Genomic DNA, 25188 nt, shown 5'->3' with positions numbered 1-25188 from the left:
AGAAATTAAGAAAACGCTGGATCATATCAACACGAAACGATCGTAAACTTCCAAGACAAAAACTCGGTACAATATCAATTCTTACAAGTCCGGAATGCCTCGGAAAAGAAATCTCTATTACGGGAAAAAATAAAATACTAATCGCGTAACGTTTTTTCAAAAATCTTTCAATCTCGAACGAAAAATCTAGCGATATCTACGAATAAAAATAAACATGAAAAAAGTCTCACATGTTTTGGGAGAAATACGTCAAATTTTTCAGGTTCAAAATTTTGGCAACAGATCGTCAGATCTTAAAGCTTTGCTGCTGTAACAATCTAGAAATCTAACCAACTTGTCAACTTGTTGTTTTCAAATTATTTCTACGTTACCGTGCCCGAATTATCCACCCATTTCGTCAAGCTCGATACCAACTGTCCCGAGTAATCGAAATTCACCAAAATATACTAACTGGTGGCGACGCACTTCCGATAATGGTTCCTGTGTGCCGCTGGAGAGCGGTGAAGTACGGATAAAAGTAAAGACGCCATGTCTCGTTCAGAGTTCGACCATATCGCGGCATTTCAATGATCACTTACCGACTCACCTTCCACTTCACTTTCACCTCTGACTGTAAACGAACGCACTGAACTTCAAACGTTATAATATTATGTTACATCGAATTAACAGCAAGTACCGGTCAATGAACTTGGTCGCAATTTCGACGCGGTTTCTCGCGTTTCCGTTGTTCACTTTTCGATCATCACAACTGCTGTCTGACTGCCTTTTCACTTTTTTCTAGGGCCTGCGGAGAGCCCCTTGTATATATTTCATACGAGAACTGGACAACGCGACGCCAAAACGGCCCGTAAATTTTGCGATTTGTAAAATCGTTGATCCGGAATTTCACTCGATCACCGTCATCAACCGACTGAAAGTAACGAGTCGTCGCGTGATTTACTAGCAACCATTCTACAAGCCTTTGGATCACACTCGTCTCTCGTCTTGTTTAGATTGCGTGCGTGAACGATTGAACCGATGAACCAGGTAAACAATGGGATTAGACTCTGTAGGCTGCTTGTGTGAACGAAGATTTACGTGCGAATTTTCGAACGAGAACCTAAGCGCCGCAATTCGACGCTTCGACTTGTGTATTTCTTAGATTCTGAATATGGGTCGAGTATGATGGTTTTCGAACATAGTAGTTATCTGTATCCCAAGAACCAACGATGTTTTTCCAAGGAATTGTTTTTTGCTTTCAAAGAACTTACCTGCTGGTCGACGGAAGTATCGTGAATACTAAAAGGAAACGACGGTACGTTTTATGCGAATTCATTCATAATACCAGAAGTTCATCGTCGTTCCGGGTTGAGTACAAATTTTGTGTTAAATCTGAGCCATAACTTGGCAGTAAAACAGTTGCTAACCAGGGTTTCTGGTTTTAGACAGTGGTAAAGTTGTAAAAAACTTTTACACGCCTGTTTGATCATTTAGCGAAAGAATTATTGATCGCTGACGGAAATTAATTAAGTTCTGCGAATAAATGAATTTGTGAATCAATCGAAGAAGACGAAGAACAAGAAGAGAGAGAAAAAGAAGCACGAAATCGCCAATCGTTATTGATGTAATATACAATTTATGCAAATCACGAAAATAAATCTTATCGGATTCGAACACGTTTTTGCATAAATCGTCACCTAAAATTCAAGAAAACAAGGATTGTGACAGGTTTCCACCTTACATGACCGCAAGATTCTATATTACGGCATTGAATACGTTATTGGTATTCAGAAAGCCGTTGTAGATTGGCCGATAAAAAATTACGACAACTCCTTCAATGATATCTTTTCACAGCTGTTTTGATTTCCGGTTTTCGGAAAAATTTCTGCTTACATTTAAGTACGTTTCAAAGCAAAGAGATTTCTGAATGAAAGAAAGATTTCGTTCGCAGCACGCCTAACTTAAGAAAAGAACTTTTTCGTCAACTTACGAAAAGAAAAAGATGACAAACAATCTGTTGAAGTGATTTCAAACACATTGTATACATTTGCTTGTACAACTTTTAATTGTACTAATTATGCGATGATTTTTTCTTACAATGTTTTCACGCGATGATTGAAACGAATTCAGATCCAGATGGTGTCACATGACAAGAACCGTTATCACTCGTTTCCTTTCTCGTTCTTTTTCATTTTTAATTTTTTTCTACTCTTTCTCACTTTTTTCGGTATATAATTACAAGGCAATCATATGGCAATTAAGAGAGTTAAGAAACACAATATACCGTCACTCTTAAACAGCTACGGGCGTTAATAACATCATAACTACGTTTGAGAAATATGTGGAATCTGTTATTTGTTTGGAATATGAAGCTTATCTCGAATGCGTTATACAGAGTCAATTTTCGGTTAATCGCATCCATTACATCTGGTTTCGTTTTGTACGATGAAGAAAAAAAATAATTTCATCTAAATCGTCGTGTTACTTGGCACGTACACTTTCAGTGCAATTTGTACGGTAAAATTTCGCTACGTTGGATCTGCCTCGGTGCAATTAGCTCACGTAGGCATATCCATCTTGGAACATGGTTTATACGTTGAACAGCGACAACACTTTCCCTGCAATACCTTAGCACTGGATCACGCGCTAAAAATAAAACCAGACGGTGCCCGTATGTACATTATACGTATGTATTTACATCTCTAACGGCATGCGGCAAAGTGAATCAGTAGGGAAAAATTTTTTGCCGACAAGAAACGTACGTACCGTACCCTTTATTTGGCGCCACTTGTTGAAACGCACACACCGCAGGTTGAATGTGTGTGCGTAACCCGGTCACGCTGTGGCAAACCGCAGGGCTTTTACGAATCACTTCGATCAATTGACTCCGACCTTCGTCTAGTGCACGCTGAAGTGGATGAGAAAATGCATTTTTGCAGAGCTGACGCGTCTCGCTCCCTTTTTTCTCCTCTCGATCATTTCGAGCGAAACTTTTTGAGGAATTCAATGCGTCATGCGACGTCCAACTTCTGCCGCCTGGTGAAACAATCGTTTTCCCGTATATTTAACGATCTAAAAATTTGTTTGTCATCGTACCGTTGGTGTGAAATTCTTAATTTCCTAATCGAGGTAACAACCGTCGCGTCAATGACCGATCGGGAAGCAGCGAAACGTCCGATATTTCACAATCGCGAAGATGAACCGCGGAATGGACTACGCGACTTTTCGCGCCGTCTTAGAACGCGAATCCGCTTGAACGCACGTATCTCGTAACGACTTTTTTATTCTCCGCTGCTAGTTTTATTCGAGTGACGAACAGCCGTTTCCGGCGTTCCGTGTCAATTGAATCGTCAGACTTGCCGTTTAAAAGGCCAAGTATGGAAGAAGCGATCTCGAGTCTAGGCGACTATGATGCAAATTCTCCTGGTTCGCGATAGAAGTGAGTAATTCCGGTCACCGTCTCGAGTCGCGGACAGACGCCAGTTTCCGGGGGCGGGATGCCGACTCTTCGACGAGGCGCCGTCGACGGGGCCAAAAAGTTGACGGCATCGGTGAATCGGCAGAGCTTAGCGAGGCTGCGGAGAAGAGGATGTGAACGTTAACCCGTTGCGGTTTCTAAGGGCAATGGGAATGATCGCCGCGTCTGGACGGTATCCTTATTTTTCTCCATACAATTCCAGGAACAACGCCCTCTCGCCGAAAACGTCGTAGCGAGCTAATTGCACGGGGTCAAACCGGGCCACGGAACCGCTTCCGTTTTTCAATCTCTCGAGATCGCCGGCTTCAGGTGTGCCCGGATTAATCGTCTCGCGATAAGTCCTGCTCACAGGATACCGGAAAGTTTTTTTCTTTTCCTCGATCGGCGATAACTGATTACGCGATAATTTTTCCTGTGCTCTTCAATCTGGAGCGGCAATTGACTCCTCAAGTATCGTGATATGCGAAGATAATAAATCATCCGGGATAGTGACGTGGTACGATGACGGCCAGTGAGCCCAGATTGAGGCTACGGCCTGAACGAGTCCTGTGACGGAAGCCGGGAGAACTTTGAACTCCCGGTGAATCGTCAATCTCGGTTACGCGTAGACGTAAAATTATCTTAACATTCGTCATATTACAGCATCAAGGGGAATAATTTGTTCGGTAATAAATACACTATGTCACGGTTTATATTGGGACTCCCTCGATGCGGGGGGGATGGAAATCACCTCAGTCTCACAAGCGGAACGCGTGAGCGGAATCCCTGATTCGAAACAGCACGCGCATAACGTTTTTTTCGAATATGTAATCGAGCACCGGACATGTAGTGATTATTAAAGCAAATATGTACATCGCTCTACGCGAAATATTAACATATTCGAGTTGAATGAAAATTATCGAGTTATACCGAGAAGGCTGACATTTCTGGCAGGAAATTACTGCTCACGATCAGTTCCCATCGGTGCTATTTGTTAAAGCACATCGTCAAGATTGCGTCACGTACGGTAATCCGTTTCTTTTAATTTTCCTTTCATTCAACATTAATAATACAGTCGTGCTCGGTGCTCTTTCGCAATTTGATCCATATAATTGAGAGCATTGAAAATGAAAATGTTTCTTACCTTATTCGGATGAGGAAATTCACAGTCAAGAAGTGTCGTCAGTGCGGTCTGAAAACAGAAACCACCGTTAAGATACATCATTTTCAAACAATTCGTGAATGCGTAAACATACACACCGATAAAAAATTCACGAAGTAAGTCCACACCGATTGGTATAAAATTAGACGTCATCGGTGTAAATCGTTAGATTCTTGACACCAAGTGGTTTTAAATTCAACACCAAAATAGTGTGGACTTCTATATTATTTTAATGTTTTCGGTGGTATATTCAACATCGCATTTCTAACAGTGCACAACGATTACAATTGCGAGACGGAGCTCATTAAATAAATAACAAAGAAGAACCAAGAAGCAATAAATTCTGAGACTTCGAGGATAAGTTTCAATCACTCATCAGGCGGAAGTAGGTGGAACAGTGAGAATGCAAGGAGAACGCGCAATACCAAAAGAGACGTCTTACGATCAACCGCAAAGAATGATCCGATTTTCATTTTACCCCGATTCTTCTCCACACATCCGCTGTTTATACAGTGTAATACCGCACCGATAAAATGCCTCGAGTACTTTGTACTTCGGGCATAAGGCGCTCCATATTACAAGCGTTACGTCAAACAGGATACGTATTTAGGAATGTCCCGACATCCGCGCTGCATAATATATCTTTTTGCGCTGCAATAAACCGATCCACTATGTAATTCTCCGTAATTCATCGACACCGATCTCTAGAGAGGTACGTCTAGCATACGTAGCCGGTGATCGAACCACCAAAACAATCGGCCTCTAATAACGCGACGACTTGGAACAACGATTTGGAATCAAGACTCGTTATACGCGCGAGATGATTTTCTGGCAATATCCGCTACAATGACGCCGTGTGATTAATATACAACTCCGGAGTCTTGTCGCTTTGACACTACGATCGAAGATGGTATTGCAGAATTGTCGGAAATTCCATGCCTTCAGCCGGATCAACAGGTCTTGACCGTCTGCGGTGAAGTTACATGATCGTAAGAGAGTGCAAGCGGGCAATTCACTCGGTTTATGCACACACAAAGTTTTTCCTGTGATTTTTTCCTGTAATTCCCACGAGGAACAATCTTTATTTTCGATCTCTTGTCGTCGGGTCACGAATGTCTAAAAAAGTACATCATCGGAACTCATCTTCGAGACAATTCCAAGGATCGAATGCCTCAGACTCCATTAATCTGAAGAATTTGAAAGCAACGGTAAAAATACATATATATTTATGATCCCTGAATTAAAGAGCGTACAGGCGATTCAGGAGAGTCAAGTTAAAACCGCTCGTTCGTGGGCGTCGCGGAACCTGCGTTCATGCACCGGTAGGTATCTGCAGATATACTCAACGACTCACCGTTGTCGACGGGTATGGAACATTTTACAGATCCGTATTCCCCACGCTGATTGTCGTAGCGGGACTCTAAGCGACCTCAGGAAGTTGCCGGCATACCTTCAGCTTTCTGTCCGAAAGGTGAGCGTTGTCCTCCACCTACTTATTACGAATTTTTTGAACGCACGTTTCTCGGTAATGCTCTAACGATACTCTTGATCATACTTTTGAGTTTGCATTGGTATATAACCAAATTGATATAATTGAAACTTATTCCAGTTGAAAGTTCGAATTCGAAAGGTGAAAAGTTTGCGTGCTTGTTGATTTTCTGAATTTTTAGGATTGGCCGGTCAACCGGTTAACTATTTTGGCGGACTGATTACTCGAGGCAGCTAACTTTCGGCAAATTAACCAAGTCATCCGTCTTGGCCGGCCGAATCGTTATTACCTCAAAGGCGAGAGCTAGGTGAGAATAATTTACCCAGCCGAACTACTCTCCTATCTTATACCGTCGACATAAAACATCGCGTTGCTCGTAAAAACACGAAACAAACCGACAAGTAAACAAGATAGTTGCATGTCAGATTTCCTGCGAAACACACAAATGCATAATTATTATACTTGTCGAAAAGCATGACCCAGTCGAGCCTGCATGGAAAGCAGTTGGAAATTCCCAGATGTTACGCACACGAAGAACCGAAGGGATAACCTTGAGCCGGTAACCTTGGTACATTCGGATCGGTGGCAGAGCGCGTAAGTGAATGGAGAGGTACCGAGCAGCGCGAACATCTTGCTCCGACGTCATGGGGAGAGATAAGCGTCTCCCTCGGGAAGAGCCTGCGAACTTCTGGACGACGGTGATGGTGTGATGGTCGAAGAATGCGTATCGTGCTAGGCGCAGGTGCGCACGTGGGACAGTAATCGGACACCGTGCGACGCGGTCGAACCTTAAGAGGTTAAGATCGTAGGATGATTCACCGGAAGGAAATGATCCCCCGCAATCGTTGGACATGCAGGGAGAACTCGGTCCGGCAAAAGCCTGCCTCTTGCATCCTCTTGTTCTCTCTTCGCACAAGGTGGAGTGATACCTGATCAGAATGCGTTTTCTCGGTATGCGAATGCGGCCCAATTTGAGAAACTCCTTCGATCCAGTCTGGAGATTGCCGTGACTCCCAATCGGGCTTACTTGTGGCTTTCGGGAAAACCGTTATCGAACTTCCACGTCGCATGAAGCTTCGAAAAAACCCTAAAAGTTTGATTCCAAGTATTGAGCTCGTTGAGGAAAAATTTAGGTATCGATGAAAACAGTCAACATCTTGTAGTAATTATGTCAAACCGCAGGAGTTTGCTTATACGGTATCAAGATAAGACTCTGGTCATTGAAGAGTTAGGTAAGAACCTAGCGATTTATTTGCAACACTTGGTGGCTGCTGAACGGTGATTCTTTCATTGAATTTTACCGATTTTTCGGGTGTCGCACATGTTGCAATTAACGTAGAACGTTTCTCTGAGATATTTATTTTTCCATCAGTCTCGGCCGATGTCTGTAGGGGCTTTTATTACGGAAAATGTACACTTCCAGACGCGATATACTCCCGGGTAACAACAACCTATCCCGGGCTACGAGACACGATGATTTGTTCGAATGCATGACTGACCCTCGATCGAATCGCCATTTGGAGCGTGTATTTTTTGATCCAGTTAGCACGATCAACGGAGCCCCCTCGCCTGGTCGCACTTGTGATTCGCGTTTATTAGCCAGGCTCGTTATCAGAACGATCGGTCTGGTTCTATTCTCGTATATTCCTTGGATTCCCTAACAAGGTGAAAAGATCTTCAAGCGGAAAACATGAACATATAAATAGAATCTTCATGGAGAAAAGAGTTTATTAATTTTCAACAAACGTATATTTGGATATGGTGAAATAAATCTTTCGTTATTATAATTAAATTTTAGTTGGCCCAAATTATTTACAATTTTTTATCGATCATTATTTGGTTCAACAAAAATTCTATGATCGTAACAAGACACTAATATACGTTTGATATCAGAAAATAAACGATTTTGAATTTTGGCTTCACGCGTCGGTGGAATGTCGGAAAAAATTTCCGCATCGTGGTAAATGCGACTTGCATATTAAATTTGAACCCGTACATTCATGGTTCAAGAATTCGACAAAAATTTCTCCCCAATGACGTTGCGGGATGTTGTGCAACGTACGAAAAACCGTTGCTCAAGACTCAGGTACCTCCAATGGTGACACCTTCAAACCTCTCCGAGTACCTGGGATATTTGGCGAAAAATATCGGACGTGGAGGAAGGTTTGGATACGGTTGATCAGTAAGAGAAAAACCAATGTGTCTAATCATATACGCACAGACAATGCAAGTAAGTGTACGTTGATACTCGTACCCGGAAGAAATCGTACCTAGTGACGTGTAGCTTGCAAATACCGGGATTCCTCGAGGACATGCATGGGTAAAATCAAACAACGATTTCGGACGTCATAGAGCCACTCCTTTCTGCAGAAGAGCGTATGTAACACATAGGTATACTTTCATCTCGCGTTCGGGCGAAAACACCACGTTATTAACTTTTAAGCTTGTACCTAGTTTGGAGTCAGCATGGCATACTCAAAGGCCGCATGGCGTAATAGTTCTATTACTTCTTACAGGCGTTGATTCACCGCGTTATAGATTCTACGAAGTCTCCATTCATCTCGGAGCAATTCAAGACTCCCGCCCTGAGGCACCCGCCGAACCTAAGACTGCAGCTTCGTGAATTGGTTGTTCCAATCAATGACGTCGAGAGCTCAAATGCATTCTACACACTCCGGATTCGTCACTTCGGGAAATTTACCCCATTCGGTTTCTCTCACCATGCCAAATAATTCTTACGCTGAGGAATTAGTGACTCATCGGATTTTAGATTATTAATACCTGGAACCACTACCAGGAAAATAAAAATATGACTTGGATTGGGTCCTCTGCACACCTGTGTGACAGTAAGGAGAACTGAAAAGTTAAGATTTCGTCATAGGTATTGATCGGGCGAACGGTTGATCGCTTGTTCCGCGACGAGATTGGCTGAACATCAAATGAGTATGTTGACTCAGAAGATGCGTCGCGATCGTCTTGCAGTCAGGCTGGCACAACCGTCGTTGAAACCTGTTGCTTGAAAAAAGTCCCGCTGATTTATGACCCAATTAATCGAAAATGCTGTCACGTGAAATGCGTATTCTTAACGTGCTTCACATGCATAGACGCCGAATAATCATCGGCGTTCTTATTGAGTAGATATCGGTGTCAAATTGCCTGTGAATATGGCGATGTGGAAAATAACACATCAGCATCAAGGTGTTTATAATGACACCGAACTGGTCGTAATGAAAAGATCGGACCATCATTGCATCAGCTCGTTTCATTTCACCTCGGGGCTCGAATTAATCTTCGCCATTTCGAATTACGAGCAGACGGCTTGGCGCCGATCAAGGTTTATCGAGGATTCCTGAAATCCTCATGTTTTCACGCTGCTCGAATATTCGTCTACATCAAGCTTTATAAGTTTCCTGATGCAGTTGCTGAACAATATTATTTTTTTTTTCTCAAACACCGTAACAGGCCGATCGAGATTTTATTTTACTTCGTCAATTTCCAAGATCCAGTTTCAAAGGCATCGAATTTACAGTTGAGACATGGCCGATAAATAAATGGCCTATAAAAAAAAAACATAACTTTGACATAATGTCATATGATTAAATCATATGTTCGGATAAAATATTACAAATTCGAATAAAAATATATGAAATTATACAAAATTACACAAAATTATAAGAGTACAATTTCATACAACTTTATCAGGTCAAATTCGATACATTTCACCTGGGAAACCACTTAGATTATACCATTAGCATAAGAAATTACCGTAATCGATATTTACAAACACAATTTTTGTAACATTAATATTTCAAATATTTTTTATTGTTTCTTGAAAAAACATTAGCCCAGCTGTGGCACAGCCTTGAAAAACGTGATTGGAATCTAAACTTGACCCGCGGTGTTGCTGAACCAAAATCTGAAATGATATTTTGCCCGACCACATTCTGAGACGGGGATTTATTGATCTCAGCTATCGAACGCTTGATGCAAATCGTTTTCAGTACGGCAACACAAATTAAGCCTCATACATGGCATTTGTGATATTCTTCCTCATTTCAAACCACTCGCTGCGGTTTGACCGATCACGAGAAATATTCCATACCCTGCTGCATATTGTACGAATGAAATTCATCCTGTGATTTCTTGGAGAATGCAACGGAATTAATGGACACAAAATGTGGTCAGCCATACTAGATGGTAAGAGTTTTTTTTTTTTTTTGTATGCGGTCAGATTACTCGTTTTATTTGCGACCCTCAAAAATTTGATTCTTCTTCAAAGAAAGACAAGATATCACAATCCCTGTAAACATTTACCAAAATTAAATACTTAAATCTGTTTTAATTTTAGTCACCTGCTTTCGCAGGTTCCCCGAAAAGGTGTAATTAAGCTGCCGGCAAATATTGATGACAGAACTTGGAAAATTACAAATCTGAAAGATCGGATGATCAAAGCTTATGTTATTCCCTGTAATCTTACCGCAAATGAAAAAAAGACGTTCTCATCTGCCACCATGATATGACGTCAATCAATCTTTACTCCCGATACGAGAAAGGAAATGACTGAATTTCCGTGTATCATACGTAAACGGCCTACAAGTAAGAAATCTTTCCTCAACCACTTTAAAGGTCACTCCAGATTCATTTTGGATTTTCCTGGATATATTTACAGTAGCAAAACCTCAACTTCTTTCCTTCAAACTTCACTTGCTGTCCGCCTTTTTCAGTTTTCCGTAGTCCGAAGCAATTGGGCATCGGATTTGCAAATTAGCCTCACGATCGAATGTACATAAAACGTATGCAGCATACGTTATAAATACAGTTTGTAGACACGATGAAGGAAGTTGGGACGTCACGGACGTAACGGTTGGGACCGATCGGTTTCGCCGGAGAAACGTAATTCGAACGTATCGATACGTACCCAAACGAGATAGAAGCACCGCGAGTGCTCTCACAATCGGAAGCGTGCTCGAGGCACTAAGGCAGACAGAAAACGCCGCAGCACGCACGAGGCACGCGGTCACAAGTCACGTAGCGTTCAGCTGCGGCCGACAATGAGAGCCACCTCGATTTCAGTGACGTCATGTGACGTAACTCGATGACGCGACGGTGTTCCCGTGCGATTCGCGTTACAGGCTCGCGACGCCAGCAGAGCCGGCTCGAGTCGGCGATTTCAGTGAGACCCAGCAGCGTGCCGCAGAAGCTGAGTCATCGAGAGTCACGACGGTAATCGACCAGGCTGTGAACTCTGGCAGTGAAGTTGGAGCGAAGCGACATCGACTTGGTTCTCTCAAATCCGGACTGCGATCAGGATCGTCAAAAAGTCCGTCGCTCGAGAGACCTGCCCGTGCCGATTTTCGTTTGAGGGAGCAAACGATCGCCGGCGGATCCCGAAGGCTAAGGCTAGCAGGATCGATCCATCGATCTGTCGATCGACCTGCAGGCGAGAGTGAGAGTCGTTCCGTGTGTCCGGAGCCGTTTGGCCGACCCAGATCATGGAGTCGGTACCGGGTTTGGTTCCTGATTTCGGGCACTGACCCACCCGGCAAACTCTCTCGCGAACATGAATGAATGTCCTACCGATTTCCGGAACCCGTAACGTTCGCTGCATCGGCTTCGAGTCGTAATTCTTCCTACGCATCTCACACCTGCCGTACGCGCCCGGTGTGTGTTGCCGTGTTCCAACGTGTGCCAACCTCCACCTGAATACAAATGTACCTGGTAACCACAATGAACGCGGCTCGACACGTATAGGTGAATAATAGCGCGAAAGGACATCGCGAGTCGCTGTGATTCCCCTAAGTCAGTCACACGGTATCCGCGCACACAAGCCGAAGAACCCGGAGAAACGCTTATGAATTCGGTGTGTATGCGGATCGTCTTTTGCAACATAGTGTACGGCCTTCGCAGACACGTTACTGACCTGCTATTGCATCCGTGCCGATCGAGTTACGACTCGTATGGATATTTGGATCCAACGCTCGATCGCGAATCAGGACAGATCAAAGGTTTGTAGATCATTTTTTTTCACGTCGAAACGCCATGCATTAGGCACTGTGCGGAACCCTTTCTGTATGGTCTGTTAATCGAAACTGAGTCTTATTTGTTTCTTCTGCTCAGTGGTTGTCTGAAAAGAAACACCTCATATCGAGGCAATCAACACCTGGGCCAAACGACCGATCGCTTTGACAAGTTTTTGACGAGCTATTTAACATGCCTGTACAGCGTGATATCACTCGTCGGGATGAGAATTGCTTTTTATTATTCACGGTGAGTAATTAGTTGGTGCAGGCATTTGATTTTCATTAGTTTCATAACTGACGGTGACAAAAGTCACGTAGACAGTATACAAATACGTAGCCGCTAACCAGCGAATTCGATCTTACGGCGTCATGAAAGACAAAGAATGGTCGAAACTGGATTACGGCTGGTCTTCAACGACCTCAACGGTCGCTGAGGAGGCCTTGATTTGGGACACTCGAGAGTTCAGGGCCTGATTTTCAACGGGGTCCCAGAACAGGTGCCTGCCGGTCAGTACGAGTCTGGTTAGAGAAAGCCAGTAAATCGGGCCAAGAGACGCGTGAATCATGACGTCGCAACTCGATTACAGATACTTCGGTTTCTCATCTGGTCTAAAACTCAGCGAAACGGTAAATAAATACAGACATCGACCCTGTCCTTGAATCATTCGGACGCGTATTGGGTAAGCGCGATTACAAATTCATTCATGGATATTGACACACACACACACACACACACACCAGAGCGTTAATGTACGAATTTCTGTAATGTTTTGCTGTGACGTATCCTCGGCGAGCCGGAGCAGTGTTGAGATTATTTTCTGCGAATTGATATCGAGATTTGCGGGGAAAGGAAGTCCACGTTATAATATGTTGGGAATGAAGAAGTCGACGCTCCGGCACCGCGGGCACGCGACTTTCAGCATGACGAGCGAATGGCTTGCGTACTTGCCTCGCAATCGAGTGGTCTGCGGTTTCCTCGACTGTCACAAAGTATCGTGACATCGTTTGAGGAAGCACACGCATCCAAGAAATGTAACATTAACATTATCGGTTCGTTCGATTCTAGTAATGCTGAATAAGCGAATGCAAATAAGCCGTGAGGAAACTTCCGCTTTTCTAAACAAGAAAATAAAAATAAATAATAAACCGAGCGTCAAGATAATTGAAAAAATTTTATCACACGGTTGTATTTCCTAATCATTATAGGCAACGTGTATAATATGAATACTTATATAATGGAATACGCGTTTAGAATAATTCAGTATATGAAAGCTTACATCATTTCACAAATTTTATCCGTATATTCCATATTTATACATATCTATCTATATGGATAATTTTTCTCAATGCGAATCGCTGACGTCCGTGATGTCCGTAAGATGCAAAAAATATAAAACTTGTGAAAAAAGAAATGTCTACGGCAAGCTGTTAAAGGATTTCTTCATTCACTTGCGGAAATTTATCCGATAATTACCGCAGTTGCAGTATGAGCCGTGTCGCTGATCGAGGACATCGATTCTCTATACAGATGACAAAACTTTTATACGATACGAGAAATTGTTGATGAATGAGCAGAACAATTTTTCCATCAAAGAACATTACTATTTCTCGTTATGGAATCTTAGGATTGTCTCTTGAGTACAATGCGTTATGTAGAGAATATTTTGGATAATGACAACTTTCGATCCATTAGAATGAATCATTCTTTACATTTATATAAATGCATATTTCAAATAAAAACTTATTACAAATTCTCATTCATGCAATTATGGGTTTTCCTGTAATTAGCTCAGCAGTTATCAGATTATGCGTCAATGAAATTTCAAACAATGTTCTCGCTTCGTCATACATGATACTCGTAAGACCAAGGTTTTTGCCGTATTTGGTTATACGCTATCACAATATCGTGAGCACCGGATATAATGATTATTTACCGTACAAATTTCGCACAAAACTTACCAAACTGCAATGTTCTTCACGAAACAATGATTAGGTACTATGCTTTCTTTCGAAACAATAAGCCAAGCCTGTGTAGCCAAAACCTTGAGGTACTATTCTAGCCATACTTGTCCTATTAGGTTCTTATCGTGCAGCTTCAAATTTCCGGAAGGAGAGAGAAGACCCACAAAGTTAAGATAAGAGATTTTATCAAAAACCGATGCGGTTTCCTCGATTCCAAAAAAATGCTTCAATCTTTCGTGACTCAGTCATGAATTTTCACTGTTTGAAAAATTGAACTCGGAATAAAAACAAATAATTTCGATCAACATGTGACCGACTGTTTTCTTAGTTCGCCCGAATGTTTTTCGATTGACACGTTTTGGTATTGAATGGCAATATCAGTACACTTCGGTTATAATGACCGGCAATTGAGTATATGGACTCAACCCATCCGGTGAGTTGGGCAAATTAGGGCAAAATACCAACGTTGTAGATAATACAAGAAATCCCAGTAAAGATTTGTAATCACCGGTGCGTATTACACGATAAAAATGACTTCATCGGCTTGGCCGATACAGATCGCGAGAAAACGTATACTATAATTTATTGAAAAATGTGAAAACGTTTTAGGCGTGATTTAACGAAGGTAGAAAAATATTTGGTGTATAGAAATCGAAAGGAATTCCGTCTAATAAAAGTAATATTTATCGACTTTCGTTATTCGAACTCGAGCATCGTAACCGTGACTTGAATAAAAAGTTTTTAATAATGCCAAATAACCAATGCCAGCCTTTTGAGGGACTACGTGTGCCGAACCACGAACCACAACTTGTTGAGTATCTCAGATACTCAGCTGATATTTTGAAACATAAATACGATAATGCGATCACTAATGCACTGTCTCGGTACAACGGATTTGAGTAGGAAACATAACAGGCTTGTGTCTACGCATGGAGAGTGGCAGGCCTCTGGCTACTTGGACAATTCACCAGAACTCAGGTGATTAAGACCCGTTACTGCGATGTACCTCTGCAGCTCCGATATCAAGTTCGACGCCCGAACTGACCATCTGGACTTTATTCGGATTGACTTACGGTAACGATTACAAAATCATCGATCCCCATTAATTTCGGTGATTACCCGCCCACGTACCGATTGATGAAAAACAAACGGATCGACTTTCGGCGTTCATAAGATTACAAAAACCCCGACCGATCCATCGAAATTAGGTCCCAGTCCGCAGCTACTGAGCAATCTGCAGTGACGTCGTCCCAGTTAGGTGAGCAATCGAATGTCAGCGCGGTGAATTCCCGGTTCTGGTACAACTGGCGTTGCGACCTTGGCCCGATGACCGCAAAGCCAGGAAGTTTGATACCGATTAATAGGGGAGAGTGTGGCCACCGTTACATTAGCACATTCTTCTTCGTGGTATTTTGCACGTCCGGAGACATCGACGCGTATTGCGTGGGCGCTTTGATCTACACTAGGCCAACATGAACCTGTATTTTTTTTTACGCCGCCGTTTGTGCTTCGGGCACTTTCTCTAGCCAGGTAGCACTTCGGCACGCGCCTACAACGCTGTGACGGAACAAGATGTGCGCCAGGATGCAGGTTACGGCCATACGTACCAGGATAGAAATGGTTCTGCTCGACCAGATCCATAATTGGATCACTGTTCTAATCCTCATCCGTTAGAATCGATGTTTCCATCGGATGATTGCAGCCCTCGAAAGCAACATCGAGGCTGGGCTCTGGCATTTGGCGTCCGAGCAATTGACACGTGATCCACGTCACGTAGCTTACCTATTACAAAGCAATAAAATCGCGAGATACGGAGCCGTCTTTGCATCAGCTGAAATTGCCGTGCGGGAGGATGCTTTGGGTTTGTTCAGTTACTCGACTCAAAGTTACTTTCACAAGGGTAATGAAATTTCTACAGTTGTTGAGCAATCTGTTTCTATACTTATGTCGTCATATATCTGATGACGGATTCAAGTACTTGTCGTGGGCGTGAGGATTCTGGAGATGGTGTTATACTTTGTTGAATAGGTCATGATCAGGTATTCTACTGACAATTTATTTTACAATTTATTTTTCAACGGTAAGGACAAATATCTGGATAATTGTTTATAGTTTTCTTTCTGGACTTGAGAACGCGGTGATTTTTTCGAGTCAATGCTCTTAGTTGGCGAACGAAAAAAACGCAGAAAATAAGTAATCCGACATCCTGCAAGGTAGATGAGCCCAGCGCCGAAACTTTATAATTTTTGATTCCACTCGACTAATAATGAGAAATAACAAGACGTGACAATACAAGAGATTCTACTAATGCAGAGTTGGATACTACAGGACTGGACTGAAAACTTTCCGAAACCAATAAACGAAAAGATAAATTAAATCTTATCCTAAATTTCTCCTTCAAAATACGTGATAAATTTTAGGATATTGATGGACTCGAGATATGTTCTACACCTCAAGTTTTTCTCATCACGACGTGTAAGTATACAGCTGTCGTTTTACCCTCTGAAAATAGAGAAGCAGTGCCGTGATTTTAAAGGAATGAAGTCATCGCGCTATTCACGATCCTCACAGCACAGTCATTCGTTGAAAATCGTATATATTCCGAATTACTTAACGTGCAAATCGTTCAAACATGCAGATGTGATTATTGTCTTTCTCTATTTCGATAATTTCAGAAGAATTACAAAGGATTCATTTTCCCGATTCATTCTACGAACAGCAATCCGAACGCGGCATCCATGGTTATGTAACCCCAAAGTCACTTGGTAAGCATAGCAATACCGACTGTTAATGTTGGATGCTCCTTGATTCAGACCTCCGAAGCCCCATTATGCCTTTCTCGCAACCTTTGTGTGTTACGTGCAGCGTAATGTTTCTGCTTGATTAGATGGAATTACTGGAAAGTTCTGCGTTTTGCATTAACATCTACGATCCAAAATCCATTCATTAATATTGAAATAACACATGAATACGTTACTGAATTTTTATGAACTCTCCGAGTCACTCGTTTCTACCACACAGAGCTGACCAGCGTCGTAATGGATGTCAGTTTACGAGATCGAATATTCCAAGGTCGTGGTAGTTTGTCAATGAGATTCTCTCTACGGGATCGCAATAATTACGCAATATCGTTGCTGCTACTGAATCACCAATGCCACGGCATTCTTGTCTTTTCCGTCTGAGCTGCGGCTGAACGGGAATACTACTGCATTTACAATAGTATCCTTGAAGGCGGAGAACATAAAAATCCTCAAGTAGGTGGGCGAGAAACTGGTTGTAATGGCTCTAAAGCAGTTTACAATATGCTTTGAGGATTCCCCAAGTCGAATTGAAAAGTTATGTCAGCATCTCGAACAGAAAGGTTCACAACGAAAGGCAAGCTCGTAGCATCATAAGATTTCCTTAAATGAAATTCAGACGCTGAAGAAACATCTATTTTTGCAGTCATATGAATTTCGAATCTAGGTCTTATCAACACGAGTAATCGGTGGACCTTCCAGTGCATATTTCATTGATGGATTTGGGTTCACTGGAATCATTGCGCGTTCGATTGACGCACTTCTGACGAAGGCGAGTGTTGAATTTCAAATGCTAACATCAATGGAGTGACGAAATGATATTTCGGCGCCGTTGTGGCAATGAGCATTAGCAGAGACATCTCTGGAGAGAACGGCACACTCGTTAGTGTGTAAAGATCGAAAATGACGTAACGAGCTAAAGTAGAGGGGTACATTAACATACATGTAAGCACAACAAACCGAGCGATGGTTTGACTCTGAATCTCGTATTAATACCGAGTCGTCGTTCATCGGTCAGCAGCAAATTTCTTTACCGATCTTCAAACCGTCTGCAACATCGACTGCGCATGGATCTAACCAATTTATCATGTAGATCAACCGAATAGACGCGCCGTTCTATTACCGGTTTGATTGCAAAGCACTTGAACGATGTTTATTTGGATAAGTTTCAAATGTGGTACTAATGTACCATGATTATCAACATCGTACAAACCTGCACATCATCAAATTCATTTGTACCGGTCAATTGCCGGATAGTGGAATACAAATGGTCGTAGAATGTTTCACAATCTTCTCATTTTGATCGGTACGAATAAATCTGATGAGTTTTCAACAGCGATACACTCAACATTTCACCTCTGTCAACGTCAATGTTGCACGGAAATTGTTCAGCCTTGAACTGTCCAAGTGCTTAGAATCCATACCGTTGTAATATAACAGAAATAAGAGAAATATCGCTGGAGAAAGGTCTGACCTCGTCGTGTAACTAGTGAAAGTGCAATGAATAAAGTCTCGTGGGGATTCGGATTATTTGTCTTGATGGTTGAAGTCTTCACTCGTGAACATAATGGCTAAGCCAAAGAACGCCAAAGAGGAATCGTTTGTACTGGAATTGCTAATTTGATCTCTCTCGCCTGATATTTCTTTTTGCACACATTGGGCGCAAAAGTTTAACCCCGTGACTTACCTCGAGGTAAGATATTTTTTCGTTTGTACAGTGGAAAATTGAGAACCGTAGAAAATCGACGAAGAGTATAGGATTGAATGTTAAATTTATTTGAAACTGTACAACAGAAAACTAACGTACGTGAGCAGTTCACGTTTGCCACGGACGGACTGGCGCCTTGCATAATACCGTTCCTCTCGCCCTTGCTTCGAGTCCAACTATCGATTTGATCGCAAGCAGTCGCTACCAGGCCTGATGGAAATACGTGCCAGCCGCGTTGTTGGCTCCACGTGCCTTAACATCGACCCGCAGAATCCGGAAACACGGTTCCATTTGCTATCAACTATACGAACAAATTACAATCGATACTCCCGCGAAGGGTGCGAATGTCCCATAAGCGAGGAGTCCTGTTTTCCTCACTCTTAGAGACAGCTAAGCAGAAAACCAAGGGCTTTGTACTCTTACGTTGTTCATTCGTTATATACAATAAGTAATATGATCACACGTAGCACCGTATATGGCAAAACTCAAGGTTCACTGTCGAATCTAATCGCAGTTCACGAAGAGATTTGGCAATTTATAAACGTACACGTCACCGTGATTGTTACGTGGCATTATGCCAATTATGATTCAAGGTAAAAATGATATGCAGAGAACCGAGATTTCTCGGTGGGGAGAGTTCGTGCCGAGTTCCACCTTGTCAACGCAAGTGGAGAAAATCCCCACTCAGTAAGACGTGCTGGTTTAAGCTGGAGCTCAAACAGCTGACCGTCTACCAAGGTCAACTGCTTACATAACATCCCATTCTCCAATACTGCCATAGGCACAAAGTAAAAGATTTAGTCTGTACAGCCAGTAAATTCTGTAGCGGTAATGACGGTTTGAACACCATCAAATGGGGGCAAAGGTTCCTGTTATTTAAGGAGCAACAGCGACGACGCCACGGTAATTACCCACAGTTTGTTGACACCGAAATTTCAGCGGCTACCATCACTGATCTAACTCATATACACGAAAATATATTACAGTGGTCACTGATATGAACGTGGAAAACAAACAGGTCCAACTGCCGAGATACGGGCATTCCATAAGCTAAACAAAATTTCCAATAACTGTGATGACTGAAAAACAACGATTTTCCCATCATGAAGAACCACGTGATAGACGATCGAAGTAATTTTGTCAGTTGGTGTTATTAATTAACGACACTACATCTAATGTCCTCTCTGCGTAATCACGACAAACATCCGTTTGGTACCATTAAGTGGAGGCAATGGCTCGTCTGCTCTAGATGTCTCATTGTACTACTATATTCACTGTGAAATTACATCGATGATGCTAAAATAGTTTAATGTTGTACGAAGGATTTTGGATAGGTTGAGAGCTGATACCTCTCGGCTACCTTCGTCAATACCTACGTAAGATCAGGTTGGGTGAGATTTTGAACTATTTGATGAATTCACGCGTACCAAAGTGATACATGGTAGTATACTAAACTCTAAAAGACCAAGTAACTGCTGGAGTAAAATGATATCATAGACTACCGCAGGTTATTGATAGTTGAGAAAACCAAAACGCGATGTAGAATCACTCTCTAGACAGTTATTCAGGAACTTTGCAACGTATTAATTAATTTCAGCCAGACATTTCATACACAGCTGTTTAATTTGCAAATCGTGATCCTAATGCGATGCGTACATCGCGTGGTCAAAGAACGCCAGGTATTCGGTTATCCAACTCTAAGTTAGGTGCCGTCTTCCGGCAACAATGACGTAACTGGTAACCAAAGCTGCCAAGAAAATCTTGACCGTAGGCAAGCAGCCTTGACAACGTAAATGATCGTGCTACTCACCAGCTGAAATTGTATCACCAAAGTAGAAGCCTGGGGTGACCGATCCTCCAAAGTGATTGAAAATCTTTGTCACCAGCAAGTTGCGGAAATTGCACGGAGACGGATGAGTGAAGAATCGGGTTTTAATCGAAAGCGAGAACACTTTTTACTGTATGAAATCACTTGATGGCACACGGTATCAGTCGCGATTCAGGCATCGACTGTTGGCTTGGTCTGGAAGCCGAGCGGAAGAATTTACGTTGGCGGCTCGAGAGCCACGGGGATACCGTTGAACAAACTGTGCGTTCGTACGCCTGCGGAGAGAACGACGTGGATATAGCTGGGCTGGCTCGTGGCTGGCCTCGCGCTGCCTCGCGTGGGCTAGAACTATGTAGATTTGGTCGTGGTAGTTGGTGAGCTCGTGGTCGTGGCGTCGATTGCGGCCCCCAACATGCGCCGCGTGCACCTTCCACCGCAATGCCGTGTCACGAGGATACTTGTGCAGAAATCTACCGATTACCTACGAAGCCGTAAAAGTACGCACTCGACTCGGAAATACAATACATGCGAATGAATCGCAACCCGAAACGCAACCCCGAAGTTGCCAAACCCGACCGAGTGCTAGCCTAGAGTGGACTTTACCGTTACGGTATATCCGACTGGATTCACGCCGAAGATTGTATCTAGATATTAGTTCGACACGCCCAAGCTAGCTACGGAGGCTTCGGTACCTTGGGTATGTTCATATCACTAGAGATAAGATACGCGGATGTTCCTTCAAGCTCTTAATAAATACATGTGCAATAACTTGTGTCAATGTTGGATTTTCCCCATTTCCAATATTATCCAGAGCTCCGTAGATTCTCTGAGCTGATTCCGTAAATCTGTATTGCATAAGACGTTTCATTGCGCATACCGCATTACCAAAGATTCTCCTGTTGTTAGATTGTTAAAGTGAAACTTGACCTTTCATCCAAGGTTAAACCTCAGAATATTGACTCTGTGAATACCGCAGACGGCCACCAGGTGTACAGTGGACGTTCGGTGCTCCCGTAAGAGAAAACACGAGGAACAAAATGGTCTTTGATAATTCGTGGACTTAAAGTCAGCCAATCAATACATCCTCTTATACGGCTATACGGCCGCAAAACTCAGTCGATGCCGCTGCTTGTCTACCTGTTTCTCAAAAATTTATTTTTCATTGTAGAAAGTGAATTCCAACTCTCAATGCTACGCCCCTGCAACTGCGCCGTGGTGCTACGGGGCTCGTTAAGTACCAACCAACATCGTGAAAAGAAATTGTTTATGTCAAGACAAGACCGCCGAATTATTTTTCTTGTTTATTCTTTTTCCACGTCTTCGAAATTTCCTGTTTACCACGCTCGTCGCTGGAATTTCCGCGAAGAGCCGAGAGCGAAATTTTACGCTGCGAATATGATATTCGTGTGCGGACAACGCCCACGGAATCACCACTGTCTCTCTATCGATATAAACCCGTCTCGCTGTTCATTCTGGAAAAGTAGAGACCGACCGGGACGGTGTGAAGTAAATTAACCCACTAATTGCGACAATTGAACGGACTAGGTCATGTCAGGGGTGATTCTGCAATCGCTGAGCACGCCGTTGAAGCACTGCAGTATAGATTATGCATGCAAATATCGAGCGGCGGTGAAAAACGCCAGCCTTCATGGTCAGCCGGGACTTGAGAACCACTGGCACGTTGTTCCAGCTAGCGGAACATGCTCGATATGTACAGGAACTTATAAATACACGTTTCTCCCGGTGACTAATTAGCCGGGATATATTTAGAACCGATAAGATTTTTAGTAGCCATATGGCTACTGAATTGGACTTCGACATCTAATTGCGAACAGTACAATTCTTGTCCGAATTTTTGTTACTTGAATTCGTTACTTCGATACTGGTAGGTATGAACGTTTTGTTTTTTTTTTTTTTTTTTGCGTTAGCTTTAGTGCTACATGCAATGGTTGAAGAACGAATTCATTTTTATCCTGTAGCACTTCGTCGACTCTTTAGTTTCGACCTGGGTGCGTTTAGCTGAGTTGTTTTTCACCTTCTAGGAGTAATATGGAAGTTCGCTTGACTTTTCTTTCTAAATATAGCTTCCTATCGGTCCAATCCAGCGCTGCCTTTACTGTACAGAATCGACTGGCACCCAGTGTGTCAGTTGATTGTGGCTATTTTTAACCAGATTTTCTCTCGCCTGATGAACAGTTTCTAAGAATTGTCGTACAGAAATATGTATCTGATTCCAAGCTTCCACGCCGACACACAAACTGGATAATCAGGTTCCTTAATTTTTTCTTTTTATTTTTGCCTCTTCTTTTTATACTTTCCTTGTGGCAAATCTCTGATTTTCGTACCGGTGGTTTCGAAGCTTTGATTTGCCAAATTTTAAACTAACGTTTCCAAAGTTTGGATTCACCTGATGTGCAGACAATCTTCAAGAAAGGATTTGGAATGACGGTATCCCCTCTGAAGCGCTTAGATTTTCTCAATACATCTAAAGGATTTATGGAACACACGTGGGTTAACTGAATCTATTTTCATATCAGAGAGCTCTGCGTAAGTTCTACTTGAGAAACAAGAATAGTAACGGGCAGCTTTGAAGTTAGCGGTCAATGACTTGGTCGTTGTATTATAATTCGGAAGAATTTGAACTGGAAGAATGATTGGGGATGGAAATTTCGAATTCCGAAGATCTAAAAGTAAGTCTTCAGTCACTCGAAGTTAAAAAATCAATATCACGTGTCATTTTCGCAATTCCAATGATCCACGGCTATCGAAATCGTTCTTTCAAGCCGCAGCTGGGCGACGAAAGATTCGCTGCAGTCTCGTGCCGAAGTTTGTGGAGGAATTGGAAGTCAGATCCGAGAGGATACCTGTATCAACCTACGTTCAGTAAGTGTAGGTGCATGACTCGCAGTTCTCAACCCTTACACTTTTTGCCCTTCTCTCGAGAGTTTCCCCTCTGCACCGCCTAGCGTTACATAATTGAGTTATAGTCTAATGATTCCTTGAACCTAGAGAGTACCTTGCTTCCCCGAACAATCTATTATCTGTTGTCTATCAACGACCCGGCTCCGTGGCGCGAGGGATGTTATACATGCGTATTATAATGTAATAAACCCCTTGTTAGCTTATTATGCCTATCGGTGCCAGAGATCGAGAGCCGTAGGTACAGCGTATATAGGGTATCCTCGAAATTGGAACGGATCGAAAATGATCTACGAAAGACCGTCAACCTTTGTTTCTACAAGACCCGCTGTAGCTTGTGGGAATGTGATACGGCTTTCAGAATGATTTGTGCCGAGCTTTCAGGACGGCGGAACGGTTATTAACACTGCAAACATCAAACCACAATGGCAATAGAGCCAAGGTAGGTTTAGAGGATGAAGTGGCCTACAAGAATTTCTAATTTTGTTTCTTTTAACTGAATTGCCCTCGTCAATCTGAAGAATATCGTAAATACCGAGATAAAACCTTTGCTTCGTGTCAGCTGTAGAAAAAGTGAAGTTTGATGATATTCCTCCTTTCTATTATTCATCCCTCGTGAAATGAACGCGCTGAAATCGATATGACGAAAAGCACCAGTCGCTTGCTGTGCTATGTAAGCGTAGATGGGTATCGGTTTCAATCTTGAGGTCGTCGACACAAACGTTTCTGCGAACGGTTGAATTCCAAGTAGATGTCTGCCTATTCTGGCTGCTGCTCGAATGATCCTTGGAACCGGACTCAGACCGGCAACTTCCTCTCGGGGATGCCGTTACGGCTTGACTCGTGAATAATCGTAACTCACCGAACGATGGCAAGAAATGTGTCTCCCTCTCTTCATACAACGTTCCCTTTTTCATCAGTGCTCACTAATTACTGAGAGTGATTTCGTTACAGCTTCTTAGATCGGCACTCCGTGCAGAGAAGATGAGATTGAAGAAAACAGACGCCAGGCCACTACGTGTTTTGGTTGGAAACGCAAAAAATAAACCATCAGAAGTTTGCATTCAATCAACATTCCGGCAGCCAAAATGAGAGGAGAGCGTATCCTTGGCGCTCCATTTCGCACCTGACTCGTCCGAAGGGAGTAGCCTGTGCCTTTGTTGTCGGGACAGGTCCGCCATCTTGGATCGATGTTGCAATAACCATGGCTACCTGGTCTCCCAAAAGACCGTGGGCAAGAATCGACTGGAACAGCTTCTCGCGAAGCGTTCGGAGATTGGACAGTTGACAAAAAATTGGACTTTGACAATGAGTGTGTTAGAAGTGGATAGACGGTGCCATTGGTCATCTTGAACCTATCAGATCCATCAAGTATCGGGAAAATTCACACAAGATAAACCGACAATGGCATCATCAGCCCTCGTGTAATTGAATCTCACTTAATTGCTGCATGATTCTTGATCAGCCAGCCCAATTGTCACCAGATCGACTTCCACCGGCAACGAACCGTGCGGATGGATGAAAGGCTGCTGGAAGTGCCAGACTAAAAGGTGGTTGGATACGTGCGTGTCTGGTGGCCGGAACCGTGAAGAAACTCCGAAGTGCCGACCCCAGGAGCTCAGGACGAGACGGGCAGCCAGTGATCCGGGGCGGCTCACGAGGCAAAGAGGCAAAGAGGCAAAGAGGAAAAGAGGAAAAGGGGCGTGGCAGGTTGGAGATGTCGGTCGCACGATTGGTCGCACGATTGGCAGGGACCCTCCGAACCATCTACAGCTGAGGTCTTTCGCCTCCGCATCACAGGCTGCACTGCGCGCGAGTGGATCTGCATCCGCGCTCTACCAACGCATTCGCATTCAACAGGTCTCG

At 43.0% G+C, this 25188-nt stretch overlaps 1 protein-coding gene across 6 annotated transcripts in view; it reads right to left on the bottom strand.

Moving 5' to 3' along the window:
* Positions 1-21007, bottom strand: part of LOC124221492 (uncharacterized) — a 41508-nt gene extending 20501 nt beyond the window's left edge. The window contains exons 1-2 of one of the 6 annotated variants that reach the window (XM_046631563.2): positions 20386-21007; positions 4581-4628 (exon numbers count right to left, since the gene is read on the bottom strand). Coding sequence is in view for 1 of the 6 variants with exons in the window: in XM_046631558.2 (XP_046487514.1) it covers positions 452-530 (79 nt within the window). In the remaining 5 variants the exon portion in view is untranslated. The other 5 variants (XM_046631564.2, XM_046631558.2, XM_046631560.1 and 2 more) reach the window with 5 other exon arrangements.
* Positions 21008-25188: the final 4181 nt, after the last annotated feature.

The sequence above is a fragment of the Neodiprion pinetum genome, chromosome 6 (genome assembly GCF_021155775.2).
Source record: "Neodiprion pinetum isolate iyNeoPine1 chromosome 6, iyNeoPine1.2, whole genome shotgun sequence".
Lineage (NCBI taxonomy): Eukaryota > Metazoa > Arthropoda > Insecta > Hymenoptera > Diprionidae > Neodiprion > Neodiprion pinetum.
This window is presented reverse-complemented; position numbering and strand designations above follow the sequence as displayed.